The sequence below is a fragment of the Bubalus bubalis genome, chromosome 2 (assembly GCF_019923935.1).
Source record: "Bubalus bubalis isolate 160015118507 breed Murrah chromosome 2, NDDB_SH_1, whole genome shotgun sequence".
Lineage (NCBI taxonomy): Eukaryota > Metazoa > Chordata > Mammalia > Artiodactyla > Bovidae > Bubalus > Bubalus bubalis.
The window spans coordinates 31,017,087-31,034,390 of record NC_059158.1 but is presented as its reverse complement, the minus strand read 5'-3'; the positions used below and the strand labels follow the sequence as shown (position 1 = coordinate 31,034,390).

The window sequence follows — 17,304 nt, the reverse complement described above, 5'->3', positions numbered from 1 at the left end:
TCCTCCAGGGGATCTTCCCAGCCCAGGGCTTGAACCTGAGTCTCCTGTGTCTTCCGCATTGGCAGGCAGATTCTTTACCCCTGCACCACTTGGGAAACCCACCTCCATGTCAGAATTTCCCACTATTCCACGCTGCCTCCACACACAGATAAGACACGGGACTTGCCTTCTTGGAAAACTCCTCTGCTGTAATGTCTCAGATATACTGGTGTCAGAGGTAGAGCCTTATAAAGCTTTTTCATCCCTATTTTATTCTGCTTTAATTGGTTAATTCACTGGGATTGATCCATGGTGGGCAGTTTTGCTTGTGTGGCACTTAATACCAGCTTGAACCATAGCTGTAACATACGGGTATTTCTTGGTCCTCTGCAGCAAGATATATTTAAAATCAACTGGGTTGCAGATGTGTGATTCTTTTGTAGAAGCTAAACACATATTCTGTGAATTTCCTCCCACAAAAACGGTCTAATTTAAGAATTTGAAGTTTTACTCCTCTCTCAGTGAACCAAAGGACAGTGATAAAAATGAAGCAATTAAAAAATAAACAACTTAGAAGACATTGATGGTACAGGTGCCTGTGTTAGAACTGGTTTACAGATATTTGGGAGAGAAATTTTGGAAAATAGAAATGAAGACACATTTAGAAATGTGGAAAGTAAAGAACAGACTGGTGGGAAGATTAATTGTGCTCCAAGTTAAGTAGAAAGTTTTGGGGGGAGACTCCCCTGGCAGTCCAGTGGTTGAGACTTCACCTTTCAATTCATGGGGTGCAGGTTTGATCCCTGTTTGGGGAGCTCAGATCCCACATGCCACACAGTCAGAAAGCCGAAACATTAAACAGAAGCAATATTGTAACAAATTCAACAAAGACAAAAAAATTTCTGGGAAAACTGTCGTGTGAAAGTTTTGCAAATTTTTGTAGTCTCTCCTAAAGTAACTTTAATATTTAATATTTCAATATTCAACATTTTGTGGAGTATAGTTTGACATGAGAAGGTTATAGAAAATGATTGTGCCTTGTGTTCACTGCATTTTCACTTCAAAAACATAAGTAATGTTATGCAGTACTTTGAGATCTAAGTTTTTTCCCCTCTTTCTACTTTAAAACTTGATTTCTAGTCATTCAATTTAAAGTATTTAGCTTTATTCAAATCTCAGGAAAACCACATGGGTTCATTTGCTATGTATTTAAAAGCTTTGGTATATTTTAATTCTCTTTTCTCCTTTTAAAAAGGATAACAAAATGCAAATGTCTTAAGTCTTTACTGTTCCCCATTGCACACACCCATAAAAACAGGAAATATGTAAAATGTAGAAAATATTATGGACTAAGAGCTAGTCTATTTTTTGTCAATGCCTTTGGCAGCAACACAGAAAACAGCTTTTGAGATACTGTGAAACCATCTTATGACTCACCAAAGGAAAAAGGATGGAGCTATGTTAAGTTTCCAGACATCTGCGAAAGCAAGCTTTATTTATATTGTTATTGTTTATTTGGGAATTTAGGAGAAAAAAAAAAAGACCCTCACTGTGAGCTTTGAGGCATCCAGTCCATCTACAAAAAAAAGTCACACAGACCAAACCAAATACCATTTCTCCTGGGTAAGCTTCTGCAGAAGGACGGGAAAACAAGCAAGCCGGAGAGTTGCATGTGTGCTTTAGGTCTCCTTGATAACTGCTGAGCACAGGTGAGAATTTTGGTCCAGGACCCTAACGCAGGGCTTCAGGATGTCCACGAGGTCTGGTCTCATTTGATTCATCTGCTTGGGATTTCGATTGTCATAGCAAAATGGATATTGCTGAGGTTTTTCTCTGCTGCTGTTAATATTTAGAGATGAGCCTGAACTTTTTGGGTAGAACTTTAGAACCTGAGACTTTCTGGTGGATTCCTCATGCTTCCTTCTTGAGACACCTGACAAATATGGGGTTCCCAGGGCAAGCGCACCCTACTGACAGGCTGTTCCACAGGTCAAGAAGACTGAGGGGTACAGACCATTTCCTGCATTCAATAGCTCAGCTCTGCAAAAGCACATTGAAATACACATGCACACAGATGACTTTGTTATAAGGAAAACTTTTCCAGTTGAATTTCAAAAACAAAAAAGCATGCACAAATATTGCAGCTTTAACTATCATTAAGAAAACATTTGGTATCTCATTCCTCATCCTTGATCCTCCACACCAGCTTGTTGTGACTTTATTGATGGGAACTGTTATTTTACTTCTTTTAAAAAGTATTTATTTATTTAACTGCATCAGGCCCTCGTGGTGGCTTGCAGTCTCTTCGTTCCTGTGCATAGGCATCTCTCTAGTTGTGGCGCAAGGGCTTAGTTGCCCTGTGGCATCTGAGCTCTTAGTTCCCTCATGAGGGATTGAACCCACATCCCCTGCATTGGAAGGCAGATTCTTAACCACTGGACCACCAGGGAAGTCCCTATTTTACTTCTTAAATAAGGGGCTGGGGGCTGAAAGAGGAAGCGGTTCAATTCAGTTGCTCAGTCGTGTCCAACTCTTTGCGACCCCATGAATCGCAGCACGCCAGGCCTCCCTGTCCATCATCAACTCCCGGAGTTCACTCAGACTCACGTCCATTGAGTCAGTGATGCCATCCAGCCATCTCATCCTCTGTCGTCCCCTTCTCCTCCTGCCCCCAATCCCTCCCAGCATCAGAGTCTTTTCCAATGCGTCAACTCTTTGCATGAGATGGCCAAAGTACTGGAGTTTCAGCTTAGCATCATTCCTTCCAAAGAAATCCCAGGGCTGATCTCCTTCAGAATGGACTGGTTGGATCTCCTTGCAGTCCAAGGGACTCTCAAGAGTCTTCTCCAACACCACAGTTCAAAAGCATCAATTCTTCGGCACTCAGCCTTCTTCACAGTCCAACTCTCACATCCATACATGACCACAGGAAAAACCATAGCCTCGACTAGACGGACCTTTGTTGGCAAAGTAATGTCTCTGCTTTTGAATATGTTATCTAGGTTGGTCATAACTTTCCTTCCAAGGAGTAAGCGTCTTTTAATTTCATGGCTGCAGTCACCTGACCTCAAATAGCTCCATCCTCTCATCCTCCCAGGGCTGTAGGGAGCTCAAAGATAAAAGGAAGGCTGACTTTTCCTAAAACTGCCTTATAAAATCCCAAGGTGGATCTGATTATGCTGTTTATAGTCTAAAGTCCAACCTTGTTCCTATGACTGTAGCCAGGAGCCTGCAGTCCATTGGTTAGACCAGGCTCATGTAATTCCTATGACACTAACTCCATAAAAGACTATACAAGGCAGGAGGGATGTTGGCAGTGCTAATCAAAAGTACAAGGGAAACAGGAAAATAAATACAAGTGAACAACACCAGATCTTCATCACACAGAGGGCATGTTTGAGTATATTTCATTATTCATTTTACAGAAAGAATAGTCTAGTAGATAACAGTTAAGGAAGCTTTGAAGTTAGGTCACCTCTCACCTAGGGCCTGAAATAGCTCTAGATTAAAATTAAACCCAAGGCTTGGACTTCCTTTTCAAGTCTAAAGAACTCTCATTAAGATCCCTCTTGTTTCTTGTTTAGATTATTGCCTTAACAAACCTGCTCAGAATGGAAATTCTAGGTGAGGAGGGATTTATCTGCTTTGTTCATTGTTTTATCCTCAACACAAACATGCAGGAGATGCTCAGTCATGCTTGTTGGCTGAATGAATAAACAATGACCTTTCTGCTTCCTGTGTTTTCCAGCCGCATTTTCTTTTATGAGTTAATCTTCCTAAACACGCCTCTCATATGTCTCCTGCCCAAAATCCTACTAATGTTTTCAGACGCATGGAATTCAGTGCACGCTCAGTAGTAGGTTATACAGACCCCTGAGGGTGGGGATGTTATCTTTCTTTCCATTCTGTTCTCCCGTTGTTGTTTTCTCAGACACCAAAGCGAATAGCTCACTAGGTCCTGTACAAACCTCACACATACCCTTCTTTGCCTTTGCTTGTGCTGGCCTCATGTTTCTTTATTTCCACTTGCCAATGTGTAGGTTGTATCCCACCTTCCTCCTGAGACTGTTTCTTACTTTTCTCTGTAGCATGTAGTTTTGTCCTCCTCCAAGCTGGCACGTAAACCATATTCAGCTTTGTTGAGCCGTTGTTCGTGTTTTAGAGAAGGGGTCCTCAGCTTCCGGGATCTAACGTCTGATGATCTGAGGTAGTGCTGTTATAATAGTAATAGAAATAAAGTGCACAGTGAATGTAAGTGTGCTCGAATCGTCCCGAGACTATTCCCCTCACTGGTGCCTGGAAAGATTGTCTTCCATGAAACTGGCCCCTGGTGCCAAAAAGGTTGGGGACTGCCGTAGAGGGATGGAGCAAAGGCGCAAAAGCCTGCTGGTGTCCCCATAGAACCTACACAGTATCTCACACAAATACTTGCTAAAAAGATTTGTTGGATTTAAGTGGGATAACCTATAGGGTCAGACTACATTCTTAAAGAGACTGAATTGGAGGTAGTGAGGAACTAGTCAGGGTGGGTTAAACCTTATCTCGAACTATTCTTTGATCTAAAAGTTAAGAGTTTCCTAAAGGTAAATATAATTTGGTGAAAGAGAAAAATACTTTCTGGAAAAGTCTCACTTCATACAACTGTGTCACTTTGGTTTGAACTCACTGACTCTCTTTTCCTCTGTAGCAAGTGGATTTCTACTACCTGAGCCTCAGACTTGAGAAAAACTTGAGCCGAAGGAAATTACATTTCATAGAAATCTCTGAAGAAGATTCCTATTAGAATTTCAAACAAAGGCAGAGTTTCTAAGTTTCCCGAGGCAAATGTGGGTGATTTAAAATTTCATCAAGGTGAACATATTCTTCATCTAGTTTTCAAGTGAACGTGGGTTGAGAAGTCTGGAAATTTCAGGTGCACAGATGTCTTTTTAGCATGCTTTTCCTGCTCCATGTGGGCACATTCTGACAGCTTTTATAGGGTCAAACACTGGGTCTTTTGGGTACGTTCAAATTCTGGAGTGGAGAATGCAGTGAAGAGGGTAAGAATAGTCATTACTTTTTCTGGCTGAATATCTCAGAAATCCATATGATATGATTCCCACTGGCAAGATAAACAAAAAGATGATAGACAGACTTCCTTAGGTGTGTGAATAGGCTACCTGCTCCTCCCCACCCCCCATCATTTCCACCAGGTGTCTCGATTTTGTTCTCTGTCGCTTTCCCTCACCAGGTGGCGATGTTGATTTGCGCTGGCTTCCTGATTGCCTGGATTCCTTATGCAGTGGTCTCCGTGTGGTCAGCTTTTGGACGGCCAGACTCCATCCCCATACAACTCTCTGTGGTGCCAACCCTCCTGGCAAAATCAGCAGCAATGTACAACCCCATCATTTACCAGGTCATCGATTACAAATTTGCCTGTTGCCAAACTGGTGGTTTGAAGGCCACCAAGAAGAAATCTTTGGAAGACTTCAGGTAAAATTTCAGAAGCTGGAAATGAATGACACCCTCTTTGTTTCAGAATTCTGTGGGGTTCAAGCCACCAGGACATGCTGCCTTCTTAGGGTTAGAGCTCATCACTTAGGATGAATGTGAGGAGGACTTTATTTTCTGTTCACCAAAATTCCTGAAATCAAGTAATCAGATATGGAGGAGTTGGACAACAGGAGTAGAGGGTGAGAGCAGTGATTCGGTTTTTTATTGTGGAGCAGCTAAGATACGGAGCTATGCCCATTTGAGCATCCATCATCTTCCTTATGTGGAACCAGATTCAGTTCACTCCAAGAGTACTGTGCCACATGTCATTGATCCCAAATTAACTTTTCACAACATAAAGGAGTGTCTTGTTTGGGATATTTCTACTGTTAACTAAGATGTATGATTTGGACAGGCAAAGGAAGGGGAGATGACATTTTTAACCTCTGCCAGTTTCTTTATTTTCACAAAAAAACCCATATGATTCCTTCTCTTTGTCAGATGAGGACACAGAGGTTTCAGGAAGGCGAAGGTCTATTGGGCTTCAAAAGTCAAGCATGTTGATTCTTGCTTAAACTATATCTGTAGTCATACCTGGGCTTGCCTGGTGGCTCAGATGGTAAAGAATCTGCTTGCAATGCAGGAGACACAGGAGATGCAGGCTTGATCTCTGGGTTGAAAAGATCCCCTGCAGCAGAGAATGGCAACCCACTCCAGTATTCTTGCCTGGAGAATCCCATGGACAGAGGAGCCTAGTGGGCAACAGTCTGTGGGATCACAAAAAGTCAACTGAGTGACTAACACACACACAGATGTTTATATGTATATCTACTGATACTTGCTTTAAACTGATATTCACTCAAGTTCAAACACATTCTGAAAGATCTACATTTTTAATGTTAACTCTTATTATTAATACTATTTTATGCTATGACTACTGTGTTGCTTTTAATTATCCCACTTTCTGAAAGGATCCTTAAGTCATAGTATAATTTTTAAAAAATTAAGCAAGAAAAAAAATCCACATTTTTGTACTCCCTTCTCCTACATTTTGTGATTTTGATGTCCTGGTTTACATCTTCTGCTACACAACAGACCAGTGAGTTTGGGGATCCAACATCATTTTTCCTAAAGGCTGGAAAGGCTCAGACTGAGTCAGCAGTGAGTTGGTCATCTTCTATATTCAATCAGGGATAGTCTTCTTCGAATGTGGGACAGGCCCCAAATTCAAGGTCTGAGGTGAGGAATGTTGAGAAGGCCCCTTAATTCTTACTCATTTGAGGTCCAGATAGTTTTCATTTTCCTTGAGTGAGTATGGAGCAGCAGAAAAAGGTGGGACTAATGAGAAGATGTGGGTTTTGACCCTGATCTTTCACTGTGCTTGAGCAAGGGACAAATCTTTTGACCCAGAATTTCCTTAGCACATAGGTACAACATCAAATAAAATAGATTTAAAAGGCACAAAACAAAAGGTAGTGTTGTCATTGCTGCTGTGATCTAGGGGAAGGACTACACAACCTGGAGGTAGGAGACCACGGTTTAAGAAGGATTTTGCTATTTATAGGGCTTCCTTTTTGGCTCAGTGGTAAAGACTCCACCTGCAATGCAGGAGATGCAGGTTCAATCCCTGGGTCGGGAAGATCCCCTGGAAAAGGAAATGGCAACTCACTCCAGGATTCTTGCCTGGGAAATCCCAAACAACAACTTTGGGAAAATGAACTACTCAGAATCTAGGATTGGGAGGACCTAGGATTTCATCTTTCAAGTTTAGTAATTATAGAAAATGCCCATGTAAAAAGAGCTAGGTGGTGTTAGTGTTCTTTTTTTCCCACATTGCTGGTGGTTATTACCATCTCTGTTGAACTGAATGAAGTGAAGTGAAAGTCACTCAGTTGTGTCTGACTCTTTGCAACCCCATGGACTATACAGTCCATGAAATTCTCTGGACCAGAATACTGGAGTGGGTAGCCTCTCCTCCAGGGGATCTTCCCAACCCAGGTCTCCCACATTGCAGGCAGATTCTTTACCAGTTGAGCCACCAGGGAAGCTGAAAAATACTGGACTAGGTATTCCTTCTCCAGAGGATCATCCCAACCCAGGAATCAAACCAGGGGCCTCCTGCATCGCAGGCAGACTCTTTACCAGTTGAGCCACCAGGGAAGCCTAAATTCAAACACTAAAATACATCTACTTTGGATGTAATGTCACTTTGCCCTCATCAGCTATTATGAATGCAGGTGGAGGGAATAGTTTTAATAGAGCAGTTGTGGGAGAAATTAGTGAGGCACTTTTTCTTCTGAAGGAGATGGGAATTTGACAGGCATGGCTGAAGGCAAATTTCACATGCCTCGTAATTTTGCTTCAGACTGACTCTGTGTTCTGTATATTTGCTCACAAGTGTAGCACATAAATATTCAACACCCCAAAATAAAAGGAGAAAAAAATTTATGTGGAAGAAAGTGACTAAGGGCCACAAAGCTTTGGAAAAATCAGCCAGGCAAGAGAGAACTCCATTCACCTGCTCCTATTAGCCATTTATAAGAAATATAGAGGAAGGCAAGGATTCCTTCCTTACTCCAGAGTTTCAGCTTTTGGTGGAAAAATCAGTTACTGGTGATAAAACAGGGTGGGGCCTTGGATTCTAGAGGTTGGAGCATCTTCCGGGAAGAAATGCTGAAGAGGTGTGATGAGTTTCAGATTCTAGAAAGATCTGTTTTGGGGGAGAGCTAGAAGATGGAGAAGTGGCCACTAGAATTTTCTTTTTAGCTTTCCAAAGAAGACACACAAAAGGAGTCTTTATTTGTCTTTGTTTTTATTAAGAAGCTAAGAAAATAGGTAATGTGGAGGACTATAGAGTAAGGTGTCATGATGGGAAACCAGTCCAGAGTGGTTCATGTACTACCAGAATAATTCAACTGAATTAAACTGAATTTATTTTATCCTTGGTCTTTCCTTTTCTGAACTCTAAAATGTATTTACTCCTACTGGGAGACCCTCTTGGGAAATATTTTGAATTCAAATAAAAGAGCTAATGTGTTAAATATGAGATTGTAGAAATAAATTTTGAGTAATTGCAATGGTTCATTAAAAGTTAACTCATTTCTCCCCCCTCTGAATTGAGATCTCCTGAGATTTCAGTAGCAGCTGATGAACTGAAGGGGAAAATGTGCCCAAGAGCCCCTTTTGAAGTGTCTTTATTCACTGCACTGTATTATCCATAATGCTTCCCTGGTGGCTCAGATGGAAAGCATCTTTCTGCAGGGCAGGAGACCTGGGTTCGATCCCTGGGTTGGGAAGATCCCCTAGAGAAGGAAATGGCAGCCCACTCCAGTACTCTTGCTTGGAAAATCCCATGGATGGAGGAGCCTGGTAGGCTACAGTCCATGGGGTACATTATCCATAATAGTCTCCCATATTTTGTAAGCAGGATTCTGTACCTTGGCTGTGTATTAGAGATACCCAGGGAAATTTGCAAAAATACTGCTGCCTGGACCCATCTGCAGAAATTTGGATTTAATTGGTCTGGATTGGGTCCAAGTGTCAGTTGTTAGGTTGGTTATTTCCGCTAGATGATTCACACACACAGCCATGACTGAAAGTCAGTGAACCAGAGTCTGGGGAAGGAAGACATTGACCCTGCAGCTCAGGAAGTCATAGGCCTTCCACCTCACCTAAGGACCAGTGAGTCCACTCATCACCTGTAACAGGTGACCCAAACTTCAGATGCAAGGCCAATTGTAGATGGAATAGACATGTTCAGAAGACTCTGGGGTGCATAGTGAAGGACCCAGGCATTCTACATCCCTAATATCTTAGTAAAGATAAAGAACAAAGCCCCAAACTCTGGCACTGCTTGTAATCAAGCCTCCCCTGACCACCTTAGCTGGGTGAGTCACTGGGCCCAACTGAGTGGTAGGTTGCGTGCAGTGAATTTTGTCCTAGAGGACGGGAAACTCACTAGGGCACAGGAAATGTGCTGTAAGCAAGTGGCTTGCTTTTGGAAAGCTCTGCTCAAGGAATTTCTTGACTTTGAATATTCTAAATTGATTACTATTTCCCATCTCTTTGAAATTCAAGTTTTGTACAAATAATCTTCATGGTCCTCAAGTTTGACATCATCATCTTATTTATGTGTATATAACTGTGTGTATATATACAAATATGTGTGTGTGTTATATATTAAATTGCGTTTTTCTTCTCCTGTGTCCAGGCTGCACACTGTAACCACAGTCAGGAAGTCTTCTGCTGTGCTGGAAATCCATCAAGAGGTATGAAGATGGACACAGCATTACTCATGGACACGATGATTCACTTACTTGCCTCTTCACTGCTCTTAATGTTTGATTGTGACCACACATTTCTCTTGATATTATATTTTTATATTTTGTACACTTTTCCTTTTTTTTCCTTGCTAGGACTTGTTGAGAAATCCAATGGCCAAATGGAAACTAGATGATAAGTTACTACTTTAAGGAATATTACTAGGATGAGCCTCCCTTTTTTTTTTTTTAAATTCTATTTTAAAGCCTATTGTCATGCAAAGTGTTAAGCCTGAGATATTAAGAACAATGTTTAAAAATTGTATTTATTAGGGCATACTTAATTTCATTATACCAGCATTATTATTATTAATGTAGGGCCAGGGAGGCTGTTTCTGGGGCTCATGTAGGTGGGTGATTATAGAGAGTGTGTGTGTTGGACTGTGACTCTTTGACTGGGAGATGCTCTTGCAGCCTATCTCTTCTCCTGCTGAGAGAGGATCACACTCTAATGGTAGTGATGCCCCAAAGTAGTCCTCTAGGGAAATCAATATTGCCTTCAATCCCTAAATGGAAAACACTTCTATCTCAGAATTTGAGGACCAAAATAATTCCCACTGATGATAATTTTACTCCCATGGAATTTTTCTCATATTAAGTTCTGCATACTAATACAGTGGGTGATACAGAGTATTACTAGTTATAATCTTTTAGAAACAAATGTAGTGAACATAGCCGTGTTGTTCCTTTTATTCATTTGTTCTTTGTCACCTTTGTTCTTTCTTTCATTCATTCTCTTTTTCCTCTGACAAATACCTTGTGAGGTCTGCAGGTAAAGAGATGCAGTTAAAAATGGCATAGAGTGATTTCATTGTATGGTTTCATATCTCATATATTGGTGCAATTTCTTTACAATGGGCACATTTAATTTGTCTTCATGTTTAAAGCAGCTTTAGAGATATATTAGCCAATTGAGTTGGGAAGAGGAAGAGCTTGAGGGTAGGATACTGAAGGGGTCACTGATGTCTGCCAAACAAAATATCCTAAAGGCTGTCCAAATGTCTAGAGGGCGTTTTATGCAGGGAGACCTCAGAGATCCTGTGGACTGGGTTCCAGACGCTGCCATCAGTGGCATAGCTCAATAAGGCAGGTCACACGACTTGTGTAATTTCCCAGCGCATCTAAAAGTTATGTACACTGTGCTATAGTCTCTTAGGTGTGCAGTAGCATTGTGTCTAAAACAACAGCGTACATACTTTCATTAAAAAATACTTTGTTGCTAAAAAAAGTGCTGACCATCATCTAAGCCCTTAGTGAGTTTAGTAGTCACATCAATGATCACTGATCACAGATTAATACAACAGATACAATAATAATGAAAATGTTTGAAATATTGTGAGAACTAGAAAAACATGACACAGAGACACGAAGTGCAAAATGGACAAACAGTGCCTCTGGAGTTGCCACAAACGTTCAGTTTGCAAAAATGCAATATCTTTGAAGTGCAGTAAAGCAAAGTACGATAAAATGAGGAGCGCCTGTATGTCATTATAGAAAAAATGCTAGGGAAGATAACATCAGCCTTTGATTCAGTAACTAGTTTTGTAGAAAGTGAGCCAGATCTATTACTCAGAAGGCCAAAGAGTTCACCAGTCTGCATTCCTTTTGTGAAAAAAGGGGCAAACATCAAGAAATATAACAACCAGAGGGTATTTGACAAGAAAATACATTGGAGGGCAAGTCCAAGTTCAAACAGTTAACCTCCACCACAAAGTAAAACCAAGGGTCCCCACTGTGACCTTGAGTGATTTTTCAAAGGCTGTACAACTTTTAACATATATGTTCATTGGGTTATGAAATTGTGTGGTGTATATTCTGAACACAATTTTATCCAAGAGATTTAAATCAAGACAAGCATTGCTAATACTTTTCTCAATTACTTTGAACTTGCTTTTCTGAACCATGCTAGAGTAATTGTACGTAAGGGTCTTCCCAGATTGATCATAAAATAAACCATATATAATTATATATATATATATATATATAAACCCTCACATGTATTACAGCCTCTAGAATAGACAAGCATACATTATATACATTACATGAAACATATTTGAGAGCAAAAGTCATTCAGTCTGTACAAGAGCATTATTATTGCTTTTCTTTCAATTTGGTTTTAACATTGACCAAATCTGTGTAGGCAAACACTGCATTTTCTCATTCAGCTTTGAATTCTGGAAGCTTTTGTTAAAGGGCCTATAGTCTACTCTGTCCTGAATGTTTTGGGAGACACAAAAGAGAGGGAGGCTGTGCTTTCAGTTCTCTAAAAATTTGGGGGTTTTGGCAAAATCTTGACCTCTATCTACATTATAAATGTTTTTAAAGATTATTTATTTATGTATTTATTTTTGGGTGCACTGGGTCTTCCTTGCTGCACGTGGGTTTTCTCTACTTGCGGTGCATGGGGGCTACTCTCTTGTCGAAGAGCTTGGGCTCTAGGGCTCATAGACTCAGTAGTTGCGGTGCCTGGGCTTATGGGATCTTCCTGGACCAGAGACTGAACCCATGTCTCCTGAATTGGCAGGCGGATTCTTAACCACTGTACCACCAGGGAAGTTCATATAAATGGTTCATATTATTTTTATTAATAATAATTTTTAGATGGAGATCTACAGACACCAGGAGCGTTTACTTTGGTGGGATACTTTGAGAAAATGCAGAGTGTCAAGACAGATCCGGGGAAGCTGATTTGCATAGGTGCCTCTGTGCCCCAGATGAGGGGAGAAATATGGGGTTTCTACCAAGTCTTCCAGAACTGAATTCTTTCCTTGTCTGAGGCAGTGACCTGCTGTAGACTCTGGATATTTGAATGCTTGGTTTGAGCAAAGGAAAAGTTCACAAATCTGCTTCTTTTCTCAGGTTACAACAAAATTAGGCTGATAGACGGTTTGGGGGCACAGTGAATTATGCATTTTCTCCCGAAAACAAAGGTTAGAGCATCGGAGAAACAGCATTGGGTAGAAGTATGGGGTACAGATGTTCACTTAGCCAGAGTTAATCTTACACTCAGGTTCTGTCATTTACCAGCTGCTTGGGCCTGGAAAGATGACTCACTCTCTCCTGTCCTCATTTGTCCTAGCTGCGAAATAGGGACAGTCTTACCTCACTAGAGTTTGTTGTGAGCGATTTAAGTTGGCAAGGTTCTTAGGACAATTCTGGCCCTTTGAAATTATACCATAAATGAAAGCTGCTATTATTAACATAGCTAGTGTTAAGAATACCACCTTGGGGATATGCTTACCTGCTTAAATCACAGCTGGGGGTGGCAGGTGGTACATTAGACCAAGAGAGTAGAGGTTTGCTGCATTCCAGTAGGCACCCTTCTGGAAGGAGAAGGAGGCTGGAGTACCTTGTCTATTTCATTCTAATGGAAGGATCGAGAAGACCAGCCCTTCATAGATACTTCACCGAAGTGAGAACATAATTTCCTGCTATAGATCTTTTTGGAAACAGAGGCAGACTCAGAAATTCTTTCTGAGGCTTAGCTAGTTATAACAATTCTCACATAATTACCTCAGGTTACTAGCTGGAGAGTACATTTAAAGCAGAGAAAATTCTATTTTGAAGGCTTAGCTAGGATTTTCAACCAGTTAATGTCTATGTGTGATATATGGAGTATGGTCTAAATCCTTGTTGCCTAGAGTATAGTCTTCAGAACCAGAGCTTGGCTATTTTTTTTCAATTGGAATATAATTGCTTTACAATGTTGTGTTAGTTTCTGCTGTACAATGCAGTGAAGCAGTTATATGTATACATATATCCCTCCCCTCTTGAGCCTACCTCCCACCCACCCGCCCACTTGCATTATACCCCTCCAGGTCCTCACAGAGCCTGGAGCCACACCCCCTGTGCTATACACAGCTTCCCACTAGCTAGCTATTTTACGAATGGCAGTGTATATATGTCAGTCCTACTCTCCTAGTTCGTCCCTCCCTTCCCTTCCCCTTTGCATCTGCATCTGCATTCTCTACGTCTGCATCTCTGTTCCTGCCCTGCAAATAGGTTCATCTCTACCACCTTCCTGATTCCATGTGGGGGTGGTTTAGTCACTCAGTCGTATCCAACTCTTTGTGACCCCATGGACTGTAGCCCACCAGACTCCCCTGCCCACGGGATTCCCTAAACAGGAATACTGGAGTGGGTTGCCATTTCCTTCTCCAGGGGATCTTCCCAACCCAGGGATTGAACCTGCATCGCCTACATCTCATATGTTGGCAGGCAGATTCTTTACTGCTGAGCCATCAGGGAATGCATTAATATATGAAAATTTTCAAAGCTGGTTAGATTCTTCTTCTTAGGAAAGCAAGGGAGGGGAACACAAGGCTGGTGGGTGAGTCAGCACTTTCCTGGCCTACAGGGATGTTGATGGGGATAGACTACTCAAAACTACTTGTTCAGAAAGAGATTTTCCGTTGATACAAAGAGTCACACTTTTGTTAAGTATTTTCTATTTTGAATGTAGCATCCACTTGCAACACCCACCCTCCCCAAATACACACACACACACACACACCCCCCCAAATGAACAAAATCTAATTTTGTCAGAGGAAAAGAAAAGCATCTGATCCATTTGAAAAATGAGCCAAACTTGGCAGCAGCCAGCATGTGGGATTTATCCAAACTGCCCAGAATAATATCTGAATCTACAAATTTTGATGTTCCATCCATGAAGGAAGCATGGCCATAGATGAACCCAGATTGATAAAACCTTTTAAAGCACTGGGAGTGAAGAGCAATAGCATTAAAGTAGCAAGTCACTTTCAACACTCCAGGAGAGTGGAAACACTGGCAACCTTCACTAAATACAGGACTAGACCTGAACACGACACAGATACTTTCAAGCTAGGGTTTTGCAGGAACTCACTGTCACTGGGGAACTGGTAGGGCATTCATCCGAAAGAAAATCTAATTCTGCTGTTGAGTCTGATGGTGGGTCAGAGATGAAGAGATGAAGAGATGAAGCCCTTAGCTCAGGATGAGGATGAAACCAAGAACTCTCCAAAGATGATACTTCTCCCAGGATGGGGATGATGGCCAAGGTGAGAAAAGATCTGCCCATTGTTAGCCAATCGAGTCCTGCTGCTTGCTGGTTACAAAATCAGTATTCACAAATGCTGGTAGAAAGTGAAGGTGCCTTGAATCAGAATGCTGGCTATCTGGGGAGATGGGGAGATGGTGGCCTAAGTACTCCCCCGCCCCCACCCAACTACCTCTGAACGTTCTATTCAGCCATGAAAGCTTTTAAAGGGAAACAGTGAAGGAATCTCAGTTAACCACTGAGATGAAGGGTCAGAGCAATCGCCACCCCCCACTGGGTACAAGCTTGACAACTCGTGGTCTTCTTCTAGAAACTTGTTCACACAGTTTGATCACACAGTTTGTTTGGGAGACTGTTGAAGGGGAAGCTAGGGAAGAGATCTGGTCATCTGTTAATTACTTATTCTTCATTTCTACTTCTTTGATTCACAGAAAGAACCTACCAGTTAGGCCAGGTGTTGTGTGATTAAAAGATTTGAAAGGTGTTCTTGGGCTGGCACGAGTAGAGGATGGAGGTGCTGGCTTAAAACTTGATTATTCAATACAATATAGTTTTGCTAAAGTGATAAGAAAAGGGGCCTCCTGCTGAGGGCAGGTTTCTGCAAAGAGCTCTTTACAACACCATCTCTATTGAGCCTTTTTCTGGTACCTTTTTAAGGTAGCTGAGCAGACTCCCAGGAGGAGCTTGTAATGGAGAATATGGGCCCGGAGCAGGGCAGTTCTGAAAATCAGCAGTTGGATCAGGCTGGATTCTTGAGACCAGGCAGGTACCCCTGTGAGAAGCAGCTGGCTCCATGGTAATAATGGTAAGGACAAAGCACCTCTGGACTGTGATAGGTTAAGCGGATAACACAGAAATAAGAGAGGAGTGGAGGGGCATGAGACAGTGAATGAACAAGGGAATTTCATGTCCCTTTGCTTGGATGAAGCAGCTGCTACTGGCCCAGGGCTGGCAAGTGGACACAGCCACTTAGAGGATCTCATAAACTGGGGACTTTATGGGCAGAGGAGAGCAGCAATCCTTCCAGGCAAACTACAAAAAAAAAAAAAAAAAAAAAAAAAAATTGCTTGCCAAAGTTGATATAAAAAGGAAGACTCCTTTAAATTTATTGAAAAATTATTTATATTTAGCTCTTGGCGAGGGCTTCCTTGGTGGCTCAGCTTTAAAGAATCTGCCTGCAATGCAGGAGACCTGGGTTTGATCCCTGGGTCAAGAAGATCCCCTGGAGAAGGAAGTGGCAACCCACTCTAGTACTCTTGCCTAGAGAATCCCATGGTCAGAGGAGCTTGGAGGGCTCTAGTCCATAGGGTCACAAAGAGTCAGGCATGACGAAGCGACTAAGCAGCGGCAGCAACAGCTCCTGGTGAAAACACCAGAAATGGTTAAATCATTGTGAGCATAATGTAATAGCAAAACAAACACCCTGACTGAAATATCTAACTTTGGTCACCCTGAATCTCCTAGGTGGGGCACTAAGGCTATCTATGCCTTTGCTGGTCATAATGAACTGAATAATTCTGAAGGTTATGTGTATGGGCAGTATAAGTATAAATGTGATGCTGGAAGGTTGTAAACGAGTAATTTACTCCATATTCAGCAGTGTAGTGCCTTGGTTCTGTTTGGTGTTGTCTTGATTTAATTTAGCATGGTTATTAATTAGCATAGTTTATCATTCAAAAGAAATGACTTTCAAATTTTCACTTCAGTCAGGCTACTGCTTATGTTGTGACTTTCCCACTGAAGTGTCTTATGGGTTTTTTCAAATTGTTTTGTAGTTTGGAATGGTAGAAGTTAAAGGGAAACTATGTGGTCCAGAAAATACTCCACTGGTTTTATTTCATCAATGAGAAGTGGTGGGAACTATGATTATCTCCTGTGAGTCTTCTATGGCACCCTGTTTTGTATTGATTCCAATTAGTACAAATAGGTGAGATGTATTCTCATTATAGTGGGAACTACACAATTAAAAGTATAAAAGATCAGAACTGGAGTTATGCACCAAGATGTAAATTTTCCAAGGAAAATAATAACAGTGACAATATTATTAAGTTTAACACATGCAAACATTGCTCTGGTGCAGAGGTCAGCAAATGATGGCCCATGGGCCAAAGGCCAGTCCACTGATGGCTTTTGTCAATAAAGTTTTATTGGAACATAGTCATGCTTAGTTGCTTCCATATTATTGATGACTGCAAGAGAGACTGTCTTGCACAGTTTAAATTAAGTAGTTTCTGGTACACTACAGAAAAAGTTTGCTAAAAGCTGCTGTACTGTTTGTTTTACGTGTCTTAATGACTCTAGTGGATATTCTTTGTTCCCTATGAGGAAACTGAGGCACAGAGAATTGATAGAATTGATGCGATGTGCTCAAAATCCCACAACTTACCAGTGTGCCAATGGAAGAGCTCGAGTTCTAGCTCTCTCTCCCTGCCTCCAGAGACTGTGCCTCTTACTACTGTGTTTATTCTGGATTTAGCTCTCCTCCTTCCCTCTTGC

The 17,304-nt window shown here is 41.5% G+C and overlaps 1 protein-coding gene across 1 annotated transcript in view; it reads left to right on the top strand.

Moving 5' to 3' along the window:
• The window catches only part of OPN5 (opsin 5), a 32,850-nt gene extending 23,012 nt beyond the window's left edge, over positions 1-9,838 (top strand). Inside the window, exons 5-6 of the mRNA XM_006076114.3 lie at positions 5,210-5,451; positions 9,662-9,838. Of these exons, the coding sequence (XP_006076176.1) occupies positions 5,210-5,451; positions 9,662-9,725 (306 nt within the window). The 3' untranslated portion in view covers positions 9,726-9,838. The remainder of the gene's footprint in view (positions 1-5,209; positions 5,452-9,661) is intronic.
• The last annotated feature ends 7,466 nt before the right edge of the window (positions 9,839-17,304 follow it).